Source organism: Sturnus vulgaris, chromosome 3 (assembly GCF_052056855.1).
Source record: "Sturnus vulgaris isolate bStuVul1 chromosome 3, bStuVul1.hap1, whole genome shotgun sequence".
Lineage (NCBI taxonomy): Eukaryota > Metazoa > Chordata > Aves > Passeriformes > Sturnidae > Sturnus > Sturnus vulgaris.
Genome location: NC_142245.1, coordinates 89,060,422 through 89,078,698, shown reverse-complemented (window position 1 = coordinate 89,078,698; position 18,277 = coordinate 89,060,422). Strand labels below are relative to the sequence as shown.

The window sequence follows — 18,277 nt, the reverse complement described above, 5'->3', positions numbered from 1 at the left end:
ATAAATACTGAAGGTGAACAAGAAAGTCACTTTTTAGTGTTTTCACAGCATGACGATGAACATTTGCACCCAGGAACACACCATGATGATGTGTGAGGGTACGTGACTGAGTAAGACATGGAGTTGTTAGGCAAAAGAATGACATCTTATGTCCAAACTGTCTATGCAAAAGTTCAGATTTAGTCTTGTAGCAGTGCTAATGTGGTTGGCTGCAAAGGAATTCTGGCTTCAACAAAATATATATCCTGTGTGGACAATGTCATTATATTTTACATCACTTTTCATGCAAGCAAATAAAGTATAACATTTCTCTGGCATGACGATATTGCATTTTCTATTTGAAATTATCAGGGCAAAAGATTGGTGATTATTTCATTATAGAGAAAATTATAGTAATTTTTCATCAAGAATAAATGATAAAATGGATAAAGAAATACCTCTTACCTAAGGCAGGTCCCACCATTGTAACATGGATGATAATCACATATTGGAACATTGCAGTTCTCAACATTCCTTCCTTCAAGAGCCTCATCTACGATGAGCAACTCTTTCTGGTTAATTTGGAAATCCCTAATGCATCCTTTATAGCCATATATCTGCCCAGCACATCGATGAACCTCCTCATGAACAGGAACATTTCCAAGGAAGATTGATCCAAAGGTGATCTGCAGAAACGGAAAGAGACTCGTCAGAAAAAATGTGATTTATGATGTTATTGTAAACAATGAAAGAATAATAGATATTAATAAAGGAAATCATAATGATTTGAAGATGGCCAAAAACTCTGATACTTTCTGAAGCAATTATTTAAAAAAATGTTATTCTCTTAAAAAAAAATCCTTACAAAGAGAGTGGTTTAATGAGTTTTCATATTTTCAAATGTGCAAGACAGCATACATCCCATGAAACACAAATTGGAATTCCCAGCCTAAACCACAGTGAACATGGTAAGTTTTTTACATAGATGCCCTCATCCTATATGATGAGTTGTACATTCATGGCTGTAGTTTGGTGCAGTAACACAGGACAAGCTGTTGACTTGAAGATATTTCACTTAGGACTTGGGACCCACAGGACCCCAAGACAAGGGGAACACAGAAAAAAAGATTTTAGTTTTTTAATGAATGATAGAAAACAGACTCCTATACTGAAGCCCAAGGTGTGAGGGGGGAATTTTTCAAATTTTCAAAAGCCTATAACATCCTTATAAAGGTGCAAAGAAACAACCACAATTTTTTCACACAGGGTCTGACCAAATCATATTAGTGCTCACTATGACAATTTCTCTGTTGCCTGTCCTAGGATTCAATCCCTTAATTCTTAGGAATTGAAAAATAAAAATATATATAATTATATCACACAGTCATGCATTTATTTGTACAATACTATTAGTCCAGAAAGAGGATAACGCATTCAAGTCAAGCAGGAATAAACCAATGGAATCAGAAATATAACACAGCATATGTAAAACATGTGAGGGGATAATTGATAGTAAAGAGGTCCTTCATTATCATATTCAGACACCTAAATAAGTAGAAACAGGAGGAAAAGATCCCTTTGATTTATCTTGAATTCACACATCCATATGATTTTTGCTTTGCTGTTTCCAGTATTGCTTTTGTCAGTCCTGGAGCTATGCTGCTGACAATTTCAAGTGAAATTTGGCAATACAATGAATGTGAATACTGCCAAATATTTTTCTACTTAGTGTCTTTCATTCTGAAGGGAAAAAGAAAAACACCTACTTCTTTTAGAGCATGGATAAAATTAAATCAGATTTTTCATATCAAAGGAATTCAGACATTGGCTCTGCACTTGTTGAATTCATTTCAGATCACTTGACTTTATCCCCTTTCAAACAAAGCTATGAAACACAGCAGTGATAGACAAGATTTGTAAGTAGTGTTTGCAGACATTTTCTCTCTGCTTGTGAATCTCTTTCAAGAATTAAGCAAAGCATTGGACTGCATTATAAAGTGTCTGTGATTAAGAGCAGTGTTTTTAACACTCCACTTGCAACATAATCTCTTTTATTATTTGTCTTATTTTACAGAAGCACTAACCTTAGGGGCAGATTCAGTATATCACAGAACAACCACAGTAGGCTTTGCTCAGTTTCTAGCATCACTGGATTTTATCAAAATGTATTTGATGTTCAAGCTCATTTTACTACACCATAATGCACATTTTTTCTATAAAGGTCCTGTTCTGAATTTACTGACTTAACTAGAGTATATTTTAAGGAGGCACAAAGAAAGCATTCCTGTAAGTCTTGTTAATAACATAAAAGGCTCAATATAGCGTTATATCAATAACTTATGTAATACTCATGTTAAGCTTTACAAATATTAATTTGAAAATGTCCTTCTTCACTTTGAGCCTGAGTGGTAAAAAGGATTCTCTTGGGCAATAATGGGAATATATTCATTAGTCCTCTTAGAGATAAGAAATGTCTTTTTTTCTTTCTTTGACCGTGTACTTTGTAAACAGAGGTTCTGGGAGATTAGGAGCAGATCTATAGTGTAATAGTTAGTCATGTGGATTTAACATTCATACTACATACCACGCAAGGGAAGAAATTCTGTTACAAACCAGCAGTGCATACTGTGAGATGCATATCAAGATTAGCATCTCTACAGATAACTGGCCTGTCTTCTAGTGAACAAACTTATAAAGCAAGCTGCCAATCACAGTTCAAATTCTTGTCTAAAAACATTTTAAATGTTCCATGCAGAAATAATCTTGCGATGAGAGAATAACAAATGCAATAAAATGAAGACAAACTGAAAAATTTAAGATTTGGGAAAACTGGCCTCTTGTCCATTCAGAATGAGTCTTCTGATACCAGTTTCAAAATGGAGACAGATATTTTTGCAACATTATTCAGAAGCCAAGTCCTAGCAAAAATACTGACACTAGATTAAATCACTGACGATTCATAACTGTCCTCCAGTAGACAGTGTGGCTTGCAACTAAAAAGTAACTAGAATTACTGCTTAATAATATCTGAATTGTTTCTAATAACCCCCTGGCCCTAGGTAAATAAGACTGCTAATATAAATTTTTTACCTCTCATAGCATCCATCTCCTTTCTATGGGCTTTGTGCAGCAGGAATAGAAACCTCAAAGTCAAATGAACTAAGAAATTAATAGATATGTTGTGGTTGCTGGGTATGAAAAGACCTATTAGAAAGAAACTAAGTACATATAATGATATTTGAAGAGGAATTACATTTCCTTATTTAGAAGTAGTTAGAGTATACCTATTCTCCTTCGAAAATAACTGTAGTGCATATGCTAATTGAATGTTCAAAGCAAACAGCTATTTTTTTATGTTTTACAGACTGACCTGAGATGCTTGATGTGGGAAAGAAAATCTGTGCTGTACAGGAGGGTTTCTGTCTGCAGCCATTTCAATCATGCAGTAACCTTCAGGACTGCCCACAGGCAACATGTAGCTGTAAGGAAACAAAAGATCCCATTGCTGATTATACTGTTGGTCACGGATTATTCAAACCTCACATGGCAAAGGTAAAGTGAAAGAGATGTTCATACTTCCATAAAAGATGAAAATCTTTGGACAGTACTAATTCCAGTTTCATGGCTATTAAACTACCCAAGAGATAAAAGATGCAAGTTTTGTCTACTGATGTCCCTCTTCTGTTTGCTTTCTTACTATTCTTGACTAGTGTTTGAAATATATACAGAGAAAAGAAGAAATAAATCTTTAAATATTTAAGTGGGTATTGTAATGTGGTTGACATACAGTCTCCCTAGTATAGATACAAATGTTACAGAACAAGCTTAAAAAAAGATTCTGAAAAAAAAAATACATATTTATATGGACTGCCAAATTTTCCATTTCTTTTAGCTGAATAAATGGTAAAGGACAATGACAGGATTGTCATAAAATGTTTTACATTGGGATAGATAAATTTTTATGTTAGTCCATAGACATATGAAGGAGTTAAAATATTTTAAAGCCCATTATGATCTGTACATTAGAAGCATACATTACTAATCATAGAAATTACTTCAGCATTGACAAAGACAAATTTACTCCTGGAGAAAACACATAAAGATGTTGCATAGTCTTGAATGGTATCTTTTTATATATCACCACCTGGTTGGTTGTGTGCAGCTGCCATGGCATGATTTATTCCAGGTTATGCCTTGAGCTTTGCGTTTCTGCTACTGTGTCTAAAGTTCTATTTCATCCTCCTGTCTGTACCTTCATTATAAAATTTAGAATCCCAGTTTTCACCTCTGAAGTTGCTGGGAACCTTGTATTTACATTAATGGATATGATATTGAGCCTCTAATGAATATTTATAAATTCACTGCAGTGCAGTGATTTCTGAGTGAGCAGCACAAAACCAGTGTGTTTACTAACTCTTCTTACAGCCAGTACATCCACATCAACAGCTGATGCTCACATATTAATAAATCCCACCTTTCCAATGGCTATATCACTGCTGGTTCACAGCTAAATCAGTCAATACTAATTCATTGACTTTTCACTGTACTCTGATGCATGGGGTTGAAATGTGCTAAATTATTTCTACCTTGTAAGTATGCAGCACTTTTCTTACTTTTGAATCTTTCTTTAAAAGTTTTGAGATATTTGAACGACATTTTCTATTATCACCTTCTGAAATGTGATCTAGACTCCTAGACTATTGAAATGAGTTTGAAAAATGTTCATTTTTATTTCTAATTTTAGGTTAAAAATAGTGATGTTGTTAAGGTATTTTGAATTGCATTCCTTCTTGAAGAGTCTAAAATTAGCATAATATTTTGATTTTGAATACAGGGAATCAGAAGCAGTGCCTGCTGTTTTGAAGATCATCTGATTTGCACAATTTCATTATAAATAATGAATTCAGTAAACAGACATTTCTCCTTAATAAACAATGGGTATATTGACAGATAGTCACTGATCTCCTTTTTAGGTACTTGAAATAAGGACAGTTTTGGAGAAAATACTTCCAGTAATGTGTTTTTCAACCAATTCTTGAAATGTAAAATATTCTTTGAATAGATTTATTATTCCTACTCATATTTCAGCTGCTGGGAAATTATCTCAGTAAGTCAGAGTGTATAAAGATTACATTTTCATTTAATAGAAAATCAGCTCATTTAAGATTCTCTCTTGGGGAAAACAAACTCATAGCCTTTCCTTGATACTTTCTACTCTGAGAGGATACTATAATAGAGACTTAACATACTCATGGCAAAGCCTACACTCTGCCCCTGCCTTGTCCCTGCTTTTCAGAAAGATTTCTGAAGTCTGCATGTTTCTTTTTCTAAATAACCTCTTATATCACATATTACAATGGTCCAGCCCACAAAGAATAAACGTTTAAGTAAAGTGGCAAAATTAATTACGAAGAATGGTCATCTAATAAAAAATAAAGGAACAAGGAGGTCTTTGTCAGTGTGACCATCTTCAAGCAATTAGCCATCCATAGAGCATTGTAAACTTCCATCGTGAATGCCTGGTGTACACACATTCTCCTTGTTTTGTACACATAATTTCTATTGTCCTGATCCTTTACTAGAGGAAAAAGCTGGAAGATTAAACATAGGTGCAACTAAAATAAACCTTAAAGACTGCTTGATACTGACAAGTTCTTTATTTTAGGTATTTTTATTTAGACAAGCCCAAGTATAAATTCATTTAGATTATAACACAGGCATCCCTACTCAGGCATACCTGGTGATCTATTCTACCTTTAAATAAATATATGAGAAAAAAAGAAAAAAGAAAATACAAATAAAACCCCTCAGTATCCATAAACAGCAGCCTATTATACAGTGATTTTGATCATTAGATCTTAACTCCACCAAGGACATATAGGTGTTTTGCTTTTTTTCTAATGTGCAGCAATGAAATCTCAGAGAGCATAACAGATTTGTTTGATGTCAGCCAATAGATTAGTGACTGAGTCATGAGAATAAAACCAGAGGTTGCAAGCAGAAACCTACTGCCCTGTATTCTGGAGTGCATGTTAGGAATGCACTCCATGCTACTACTGTTTTCTCTCTAAAGATTTCCAATGAATTAATACTTGACATTTCTCTCTGTCTCATCATAGGAGGGAAAAACTGTCATTTGAAATGTGAACAAAAATGGATATTTTTCATGCTTACATTACCACAAAATTAGGATTCTTTGAATTTGCTAGATTACTTAAATATGCCTAGAATACCTTTTACAAAGAGACAGAGCATGGAAAATTACAATCCAAAAGACAGATTTTTTAGAAAATTATAAACACATGAAAAAATGGCAACTAAACCATAAATGCTGTCTCAATCTTTATTATAGCATTTAAACCCAGAAAGTGCTAAAACATGGACACATGCAAAATATATTCATATTAGTTATTTAAAACAATGATGAAAAAAGGAATTGACTTGAAATATCATGTCACAGAAATTACCTGATCTAAAATACCATTCATGTTGCTCTATAACCTGGTTATAGTTTTCTTATAATCTGTGTTGAAAACTGTTCTAATCTTGCAATTGAATAAATGCAGTTGTATTATTTCACGCAGCTCACAGAAGATTCAACTCCATTATCCGCATTAGAAAAGAGAAAATGAAACTGATGATTTATTCTCTTGACATTTTTTCTTTATTTTTCTAATTAACCTTATATTATGAGATACTGACCTCACATTAAGAACACCTGAGATGAAAGTGGCTAATCACTGACATCTTTAAATTTTGAAGTATTTTTAGTTCTGTGGTGCTTTTTCACTCGTTTAGATGCTGAAGGCATTTCAGTCCATCTGCCTCACATCTCAGTGGCACATTCTGGCTGCATTTAAAGCCAGCATATTTTTCCCTCCAGAGACAGTGACAGGAGAGAAGGCAATATGATTCCTATTGCAGGATAATTTTGTCAGGTACCAGAATTGAGAGTCATACACATCACGCTCATAATGATATAGAAAGGATTCACAGGGAAGTAAAGAATTGGGTGTGCAAGGAGTAGTTATGGGAAATGAGTATATGTGGAGGACATACGGGCAAGGTTGTGCACAGTAATCTAAACAGGTCTGGAGCCATGTGAAGCCCAACCTGTTCCTGGAGATGCTAAGATATAGGCCTGATGAATTCAGATATTTATCTCCACAAATTTCAAGCGAGATGTTCAGCCTTCTTATTTGCTTATTTGAATATAATGATTTTTTTATAGTTGTGGTGGATTTTATATAAAATTAAGAAGAAGAATTACAAATTATTTACTATTTTTTACAAAAGACTCATGAACCTCACAGGTGCAAAACAGTGGTTATATACTATGTCATTACTAGTTTCATGTTGATTAATTATGTGCATGAACACTGTATTTCTAACAAAGTGCAATATGTACCTCACACACTCATGACACTATTGTGGATATCAGATACTGCATTATTTTAGGTCTGGAACTGATAGTGAAAGAAATCCTGTTAAGCTAGCTAAGACTGGGGCACCTCTAAATCAAATTTTACCTCGTATGATCTTGCTCAAGTAAATGTTTTAGCTTAAATTATCATAGACTACTTCTCCAGCTGGAAATAAAATCGTACTTTTTTTCCTTTCAAGGTAGTCACCAGGTGGCACTAAAGGAGCACAATAGAAAGCATGAGCACAAAATCCCTACTAATGTCTCTTCTAATAATTGGAAAGACTGACTTAAGCTCTAATTGATAGCATGATTGCTTCAGCTTCCAGTTATATCAAGGGAAACATACTAAAGTATCTTAAACTGATTACATATTTGACAATATGGATGAGAATAAGTCCAGAGACTGGAACTTCTGGAAGACTTTTAACTGCTTTCATGCATTATAAATACATAATGTAATAATGAAAAAATGGTGCATTCATGGTTATGTAAACATACTTAAGAAAATTTAGTTTATAGCAATTGTATTTTCTGTATAATGCTGAAGGTGCAGCCATAATTCTAACAGATTAAGGAGAGGTATGGCAAAATTAAAGTGTCATATCAGCAGGTATAAATAACCCCAGGCATTATAAAGAGAACCTTTGTTTTTATCCAAGCTAAATAATCATGTTAAGACTGTTTCTGACAAAGACCTCACCCTGCTAGCAGACCAGGGTTTCTGGTCTTCTGAAAAATTATTAGAAACTAGTAACACCACTGTCAATTTTATAATGCCACAATTGGAGGACTAAATTTAGAACTACTTTCTGTTTTTCTCCCTACAATCTGAAAAAACGCCAGCCCAGCTTAACAGTTCAACATAGTAAAACCCCCACAAAAATCCATTTACTAAAGAAGTATTGATGCTAAAGGCATAGAATAAAAGTGTCCTGCAAAACACTGAAATAGGGGCTTCATTTACACTCTTGATTAACCAGAGCAGTTGTCAAGGGAACACCTAACCAACTGTCAAGTAATACAGGAGATTTTCAAGAAGAGTGGTTTTACTTTTGACTGAGCATATTCAATTCATGAGCGTGAATATCTGTATTGTGCCTTGCAGTTTTAATAATGTCTTCATACTTTTCTAAAATTCTTCTACTTACTACCTTTTTTACCCTTAAAAATATATTTATAAAAATTCCATTACTTTAAAAACCATACCTTCACTTCCCAGAAATTAAGTTCTGTATACTTCTTCCACGGAAATGTTGGCATGTCTCTTTATCTTTATTTCAGTAAGGTCAAATTTTGGTATTTCTTACCAACTTCAATTGGAACCCTCAGAAGCGACAATTATAAAAATGAATGCTGCATTTTATGTCTGACATTTTATTTGAAATCAATGAAACATATTTCATAGCCTACAACAATTCAACATCAATTCTCAGGTTTTCTAGTTGCTATAAACTGACCAAATAGTAAAAGTACAGAGAGTGAAAGAGAAAAGCAGACCATGAAGAAGAGTAGATGAAAACAAGGGAGATGAAAAATCCCAAATTACTTTGACTTCTAAAGTGTCTCACAGGAGTCCCTTGATGGTCTTTTCTTTAGGAAAAATAAAACAAACCACAAACAAAAAGAGGCGTGTGAACTTTGGGAATGCATTAGGGAATGATAAACTCCCAGCTGACCCTGAACTTGTTTGAAATTTGCTGGATAAAATGTACAGAGCACAGAGAAGTCCATAACACATTGGCTGAGCAGTTGGCTCAGAGAGGTACTAAATGGGATTGCATCAGGCTGGTAGCCAGTTGCCAGTGGGCTCCTCTGGGCTCAATTTTAGGGCCAGTGTTCTTCAATGTTTTTATAAAAGATCTAGACAGAGAAATTAAATATACATTAAAGAGAATTTGCTGATGACACTAAACTAGGAGGAGCTGAAGACTCCTTCAGGGGCAGAGAGGCCTTACAGAGAGATCTGGATAGACCAGAGAGCTGGGCAAGCACCAACCATATGAGATTTAACAAGAGCAAGTGCCAGAGTCTTCACCTGGAATGGGTAATTGTGGTTATACATACAAACTGGGGGAGGAGAGGCTGGAGAACCATTCTGTATGAGACAAATCTGAGGGTCTGAGCTCCTGGCAAGTTGAATATGACCCACCAGTACCCTGGCAGCCAAGAGACAACTCAGGGTGCATTAGACACAGCATCACGAGCCAGCTGAGGGAAGTGATTGTCTCACTCTACACTGTAGTGGAGCAGACCTGTCTCAAGTACTGCATGCAGTTTTGGGGGTCTCAGTAAAAGGACATAAAGCTGTTGCAGTGTGCCCAAAGGAGACTGATCAAGATGGTGAAAGACCAGACTACAGGAATCAGAAGGAGTGTCTGAGGTCACTTGGTTTTTTCATCTCAGAGAAAAGAAAGCTGAAGAGTGACCTCATTCTCAAGGGGAGCAATGTAAGGGGAGATCCTGATCTCTGGTGACCAGCAATAGGACACGAGGAAATGGAATGAGCTGAGATGCATCAATGGAAGTTCAGATTGAACATTAGGAAAAGTTACTTCATTGAGAGGGTGGTCAGTCACTGGAACAGGTTCCCAAGGAAAGCAGTCATGGCACCAAAAGGGCATCTGGATGATGCTCTTAAGTGTGTGGTTTAATTTTTACATAGTTTTGTAAGGGGCAGGGAGCTGGAATCAATAATCCTTAAGGAGCCCTTCCAATTTGAGAAAGTCAAACAATATCTTTTTATCATAGGATCATAGATTCATAGACTCATAGATTGAAGTGGGTTGGATATAATCTTAAAGATCATCTAAATACAACCTCACTGCCATGGCCCTTCCAGTAGACCAAAATTCAATCCCATTCAACCTGGCCTTGAACACTTCTATAGATGGGACATCCATGAATTGCCTGGGCATACTCTTGCAGTGCCTCACCACTCTCATAGTGAAGAATTTTTACCTTGTATCGAATCTACGCCTGCCCTCTTTCAGTTTGAAGCCATTCCCCCTTGTCCTGTACTTATAAAAAAGACCCTCTTTTCTCTTTTTGCTATAGGGGTACTAGTAAAATTGAAGAAAATAAGGAAAACAAATACCCTTTACCTTGCCAAATACCACCTACTTTGCACAGAAGATACAATTTCTTTGTTTAATGTTGGTATACAGGTTTTTTCATACATTATACAGAATCAAAAAAAAACCCCAAAACCCAATATTTTTGTATATTAGTAGCTGAAAATGGAAATACCTACATTAGGTGAAAGAGATACTGTTTATGTTAGGTTGTACTTAGCTTGGTTTATGCTTCATTTACTCCAGCTCTGCTACTCCAACAGTCAAATTTATGATCCTTTAGTAGACTGGCTAATGGGACTCTTTCTAATGCATATATTGCCAAGCATATACAGGCAGCATACACCCAAGGATCATTTATTTCAATGGAATGCTTTCCTTCAACATATATATTTTATGAATCATGACTTTAAAGATGTATTCTCAGACTGGATCTTTAAGGGAAAGTATAAATTCTGCTTTTAATCATATCTTTGAAATTCCATTGACTTCATGGGGGCTTCACTGGTGTAAACACAATACATCACTGTGCTGTGACAACCAACTGATAGACTGTGACATCTCCCTTTCACACATGCAAGAATGGGAATAACACAAAGATGCTGGAATAATTAGTGCTAACACTTAAGCAGAGTTTTGAAGTTATAACTAAATTGAATTTTTATCATAATCATTGCCATAGTCATTATTGTTGTTCATGATTGTGATAGTATTGAAGAATAGATTGTTACAAAGCTAATTCTGGCAATATGTAAGAAATTTTATGCTCTAATCTGAGTTTCAGGACAAGTTTGTACATAGAAGAATGCAGAATATATACTGCATTTGTTTTTATGTCTATTGGATCATAGGGCTCCATAGTGTATTTTGTCTGTTAGATGAATTAATTGAGATTTCACTGCTGATAAATACTCTGTGTTTTTAAACCAAATAAGCCACTTCCAAGAAGGAATACAGCTGCTTTCTCCTGTTTCTCCTGCATTGCCTCAGGTTCATGTACCAACTGGTATTTGCTGCACTTGAACAAGGCTGTTTAATTTTCATTACGGCTACCTTTACCTTTTCTTTGAGTCTACATTATATCAAAGAGAAAGACTTCTACTCTTCTATTTTTTGGTGCTCCAGAGATGAACACTCCTTAGGGAAGGTGCTTGTGACCTTTGGTACTGCTAATTCTTACACTGTAATCTGGCTTTTCTAATTCACTGATTTTTAATATAGATGTAATTGCATTCAAGCAATTTTATTAAAAATTATATAATGTCAGAAAAGAAAGCTGACCTTCCTCTTTCAGTAAAAAGCCTCCAGCTAAAGCTTATGCAACAAATAATGCAAAATATGTAAGACATGACAATTCAACTATAATCTTCACTCAAAGAATATGCTAGTGTGGAAAGAGTAAAGCCCTTTTTATGAAGAGTCATTAGATAATAAGTTTTGTCCAGTTCTTCCCTTAAATGGAGATGAAATAATCTCAGAAAACAAAATGTTAATGCTGACCTGTTACCTCAAAAGTCATATGCCTTTCTCTCTAAGAAATGGGAAAAAATTGTCGAGGAATAGTAGGTGATACTAGGGAATTAATTAAGGAAAAGCCAAAATAGTCATCAAGTGCAATGGTGCAATATTACACTGATGAAGACTGGAAGAATTTGGAAGACTTCTGCTAAAAAATAAATAAAATTTGATTGCATGGAACATATGAATGCTAACTTTAAAAGAGTACCCTAAAAAAGTACCAAATCAGAGGTCTTTTATTCTCAAACGAAATGTGACTGTCTGACTACCATCAAACATTTCCTTCAAGTACAAGATCACTTGTAGGTAGAGTGATTTTGAACACAATGAAAAGGAGTCTTGGATCGTGTTTCTGTTTAAGAAAACATTAATATCAGTAGAAGTGGAGTATAACTCTATATAAGAAAGAATCAATATTACCTCCTGGCAAGCAAATTAACACGGTTGTAAGCCTGGCAAAATGGGAAAACTTCAAATTGCAAAACCTGTCTACATTGTTGGTTTGGTATCACATCTTAAAAGTATTTTTATGTCATTTATCTACCTACCAGGTAACTGAATCTCATGCATATGAATAGATTGTGAAAATAAAGAAAAACAAGAGAACAGATTATGTACATATAGAAGCAATGGTCTCATGTGAAGTGGTTATGAGATACAAAGTTTGAAGAAAATATACGTGTACACATATTTCTGACAACAACCAATGTTTAAAATTTTTTCTTACGTGTATACAACTTATGTATGCATAAGTTGTGTTTTTTAGAATGGTTAAACCAGAACAAAGAGAAGAATAAAGGAAAATAACATATCCAAATCACTATAATTTGAGAGGGGTAAGTTGCCCTGAAGACATCAAGAAAGAAAGATAAAATCAAACAAATGGTGAGGGTTCAATTATCCTAACATGTCTACAAGAAAATACTACAAAAAAACATTGAAAAAGTGCTTGAAGAGACATAGTAGGCAATCTTCAAATTATGTCTCCCCTTCCCCGAGGAGGGCTATCACTCCCAGCAGCAGAGGGATGCTTGTGGAGCTAGCAACAGCTTGGTATTGCACTAGAGCATAAGAATTAATTATTATGTTTAACCATCTTCAGATACAGTCTTCCATTTATTGTCTCACATAAGTCTGATCCTATGAATGAAAATTAGGAAGCCACTTGACAAGTGAATAAAGCTCTATCAATGCAGTGCTGTACAGATAATTGCAATACTACAAAGATCTCCTATTGAGGATCTTTTCTTACCTATTACAAGCAGAAGAAATACAATGATCAGTAACATATATTACTTCTACTAGGCAGCACTAATTAATTTTCTTTAGCATACTCTGATGGTCTAAAATGAACTGTTACCTCCCTTCTACATGGGAAAACGAAGAGAAAAATAGGTTAAGCAATGTGGTTAATGAGAAAGTGACTCTTCAATTTGAACACTGAGAGAAGGAACAATTTATATACTAGTACAGGAAATCCTGGGTAGACTGGAGAATAAAGACCTATTGACAGCTAGTGCAAACCCTGAGGTTGTGGCTGGCATATTTTTTATACTCAAGAGCGAGAGACATCCTGCTGTATTTCAGTTTTACACGTATAAATATAAATTTTAAAAAAGGTGTTTTGCTTTCAGACTATTTAAGGCTCATGTCTTCTAATCCATTGTAACTTTAAGCCTTTGGACCTTGGAGCTACTGTCACCTTTCTCTAACTATGACTTAGCAAACTTAATGTGCCAGCTTCTCATAGTGATATTCAAACAGCTGGCTCTTGGTCCCTTCTGGTGACATTCTCAGAAGCATCCCAGTAGGAAAAAAAGAAATAGGCAGGCACTTAATCTCTGTTATAGTTCAGCAACAACTGCTGAAACAACTATATCCTCTACTCAACTCTTCTGTAATGGTCTATGAATGCCTAATTCAGTTGAATTTACATTAGGATCCACTGAAAATATGGCAAGAGAATGTGAGTCAGGGCATGCATAGCTAAAGGTGGCTTCTTAAAATAGGATATTTAGTTCTCCACTGCATTGCTTAAGAATTGAAGGTACAAACATGTTATTGCCAAAGAAAAGTTTTCTATTTATGACAGGAATTATCACTAATATATTATTTATGTTAAGCATTACTTGTACTGTCACAAAGGGCCATGGAGAGATGTAGAGAAGAGTAATGCACCATTTGTAACCCAGCTAAAACTGGAAATGATAACTGATCTTATTAAGCTGTAACACCAGTTAGGAGAGTTATCTCTGCACCTCCAATCCTCACCAACCTTGTGTCTCCTTTTGACACTGTCAGTAAGAAAGAAAGTAAGGCCCTGTCATCATAACCCCTTCAGGCCCTCTTCAGGGCTGAAGAAAAGTGATTTTTGGAGAAATGAAAGGCATCATTGCCAAAAGTGCTGGGCATGTTATAAGTCTACTTTCACAAAGCATGAACAACTCAGCTGAAGTCACTAATACAAGGCAGAAACATTAAACAACATTACCACATACCAGACTTAAGATTTATTGATTTGTGAAGCCTAATGGCCACACAACACAACCAGTTCATTGCATTTTTTTTTAAAAAAAAGGCTTTTGATGGATACTTATTGCTTTGAACACACAAAGAAACAGAACAGAGCAGATTTCTGATTTCAGAATACATGCATAAATACAGAACTGCACAGAACTTGAAGCTCACTGTTGTTATCTAAACCGATTAAAATTCTCTACTCATCATTATCTGGACCAGACTCATTAAATGTTTTGTTGCAGTCTGCTTTTGATAACACATGTGCTGTGTTTTCCCCCACCAGAATGAATGCATGAGCTTTAGAATTGCTCTATCAAAGAAATTAAGATTCTCATAATAATTTCATGTGTACTTTGTATTTGAACCTATTTAAATCAAAGCATCTAACATGAACAGCTAAGAACATTTTGCTAAGCTATAACCAACTATTTTTAAAGAAAAAAGAGACTGCTTTATGATGAGATGTTTATACATATTTTAGCTGCAATTTTAAACATATATGAAAGTACAGGATTATGATACTTATTGCTTGTTTGAATATCAAAAGGCAAAATATAAGTTATAATGTCATTTGGATGTGCTTCAGCAGAAACTATGTAAATAGTCAGATGTCTATTTCCTAGTGTATTACAAATGTCTCTGCTATTTGTTTCATTCACTTTGTTTAGCGATATATTTCAGCTTAAATATATTATTTGGAAAAATAAATACTGCACAAGATTCCTGACTGTTGACTGCAAAAAGAAAGAGCAAGGTAAATATATTACATTTAGTTTGTATATGTAAATGCATATTCACAGGCCATCTTTTAGGAAGTTTTTTGGTTTTTTTAAACAAGATAGATTGCTTTCATTAGATTGTAGAAACAAAAAGTATGAGGTGCTCATGGAAAAAACCCCAATCTTGTATGATGTGAAATGTGCCATATTTCTTCATGGATAGTCACAATCTTACATAGGCCTTTTAACAAGATTAAATTGAATGAATACAAGTCATTAAGGAAATTGTGGAAGTGTAAACAAGCACCACAATGCCAGTTGCTGTGTCTGTAAAATCTGGTTTTGCTTACAGATTAGGTTCTTTATTTCCCGATTTTGATGTCCAATTTGCCACTTATATATTATAAATGCATCTACACACATATCGAATTTGGAAATATTAGAAATTATTTTACTACAAAACTATTCTGTGATTAACTATTTCATTTCACAGAGATGCTTGATGTTATTAACCATGTAGATACTTTAGGTTAAGACTCAAACACTGAAAAATGTATCAATTTATCAGAATTAACATTTCTAACTGAAAAAAATTAACTTCAGATTAAGCTGCCTCCAACTAGCAACAAGTTAAATCATACACAACCGGGGTTTACCAGTTACCAGTTATATTCTCTTCTTTATAGTGTTAGCCTTAATTTAAAATCAGTATTTGCAGAGTGGGAATCCCTGCAGCCTGGTAGAGTTTTAGTGTTCATTATCCTGAAAGGCAGGGAGCTCCACAGTGTGGTCCAGGCCTGTCTTACACACTGCCCTGCTCCCTACCAGCTTATACTTAATGTTGCATCTCACCACCTGAGAGTGTCTGGCAGCCTCTGCAGCCAACAGTAAAAATAAACAAATTGCTGAAGTGGCCTGAATGAACCGAAGAACAGAGAATTTTTAGGTACTGTAACATCTAAGTGTCCTAACATGGTGTTAAGAGCAGACACTCTTCTACTTGTGTCTTCTTCTTGTGGCCCCCATAAAGCCAAAGTACATACTGATTTTTACATTTCCCACAGAATCAGTGAATGGGCCAGGTTAGAAGGGACCACTGCAGGTCACCTGTTCCAACCTCCCTGCTGAAGCAGGGTCCCCTAGAGCATGTTTCTTGTGTTTGCATCTGGATAGCTCTTGAGTATCTCCATAGAAGGAGAAAATGCCCACAGTCTCTCTGGTACTCTGTTCCAGTGCTCAGCAATCCAATCCTCACAGCAAAGAAGCTCTTTCCCACGTCAGGTGGAACCTCCAGGTTCTGGCTGTTGACTCTTGGGTGTTTTCTGTATGTTTGTATTCATGATTTTAGCTGGTCTCTTTGTAGCATTCCCTCACCAAAGGTTATTTTATGGGGTTTGTTTGTGTGTTTGGTTTTTTTTACTTCAATAGATAAAAGAATATTGGACTCTAGAAAAATGGATGGTAACATGATCATGGTAACATGAACAACATCATGGATGTCTTGAGGTTCAGAGGATTCAATACTTACCAGTAGATGAGTTCCATCAAATAGGTTGCCAAACAAGGAGTGTTGTTTTAGAATGAAATAAAAAGAATTTTCTTTTATTTCAAATCACTCTTTAAAGCTTGAAACAACAAAATACCAAGGAAAAACCAAGCTTATTAAAAAATGATCAAGCCAAATACATCAACATATCCCAGCCTATATATCGGATACTTGCAAGGTTTGGAGAAGAAAGTTGTCCTTCAAGTTTAAATAGAAAAGGGAAAATGGAATAATTTAAGATAATTGTGCATAGCAAAAACTTTTCTAATGTGGTCAGAAAAGCATTCATAGGAGTATACTTCAGACATGCCTCTGAGGCAAACACTAGGAGGTTGTGCTGGAAGATTCTTTTCCTCTGAAGGACCCAGTGAAAAACGTCATTATTTCTCTAGCTCATACTGAGCACTAAGGGATGCCATGGGTAACTGACTGCCAGATAGACAATACATTGCTGACCAAAAAATTTTCTACCCACTTAATTGATCTGCATAGAAAAATATTTGGAGAGCCTTGAAAGGAATGTTCTATCTGAATGGCAGTGTATTTGAGGAAACAACTTTACCTATCCAATATAAGTAATTTTTAGAAATTAATTTAGTCTTCATCTATACACCTCAGAACCTTGTGATTAATATTAAATGAATTTTATAATAAAAAGATCTCTGTAAATCTTGTATCACAGGGAAAAAGCTGAAGGAGATGAATAGACTTGCCAAAGATATTGTCCAAAGAATGTCAAATACATCAGGTAATCAGTGCAAGTTCTGTGATTGTCATGCTTTTATTGATCTTATGTGAAGTTATTAGAAATTAGGATGAATTAATCTAAATCTAAATTAATATAAATTACTTAATCTAGAAATTGCTTTTAAAGAACGTACCCACTGCACTTATTAAATTGCAGCAGTCAGATATTTGCCTGTTTTCAGTCAATATTAAGTGCTTTTCTTAATGATGAACCTGGAAAACTTTGCCTGCTATGCATCTGCCTCTCATTTGTGTGCCAGAGGAAGAGAGCTGGCAGGAAAATAGGATGAACAGGATTAGATCAGCTAATTCTACCACTGTTTTCAATAAACAACTACTGCACTCTTTTTTCAAATTAAAAAAAACAAACCAAAACCAACCAACCAACCAACCAAACCAAACAAGCAAGCAAATAAAAACCCCAGCCAAAATAGGCTATTGTTTGGTAAGGAAGGGAAAAAAAACAACCCACACCTGTGCCTGACGATATAAAAGACAGGACACCTGCTGATGATTCAATTATATGTGCTGTACATAATTAGATAAACAGAATAAATTGTGCGGGGAATCAGTTATGGAAAATCTACTTCACAAGTACTTATTTTTTTTCTTTTTCCTGTCTTCCCTTTATCATTCTTTTTTATTCAGGAAGGGTTGAGGGAGCAAAGGAAGTTCTGTGTTTGTCCTCTCTTATCACTGGTGAATATTGAAGTAACAGTTTGGGCAGGTAGGGAAGAAACAGACCTTATTT

At 35.1% G+C, this 18,277-nt stretch overlaps 1 protein-coding gene across 1 annotated transcript in view; it reads right to left on the bottom strand.

Moving 5' to 3' along the window:
- EYS (EGF-like photoreceptor maintenance factor) overlaps nucleotides 1–18,277 on the bottom strand; it is a 789,024-nt gene that overhangs the window by 104,210 nt on the left and 666,537 nt on the right. The window contains exons 40-41 of the mRNA XM_088162233.1: nucleotides 3,350–3,458; nucleotides 445–665 (exon numbers count right to left, since the gene is read on the bottom strand). Coding sequence (XP_088018359.1) covers nucleotides 445–665; nucleotides 3,350–3,458 — 330 coding nt within the window. The remainder of the gene's footprint in view (nucleotides 1–444; nucleotides 666–3,349; nucleotides 3,459–18,277) is intronic.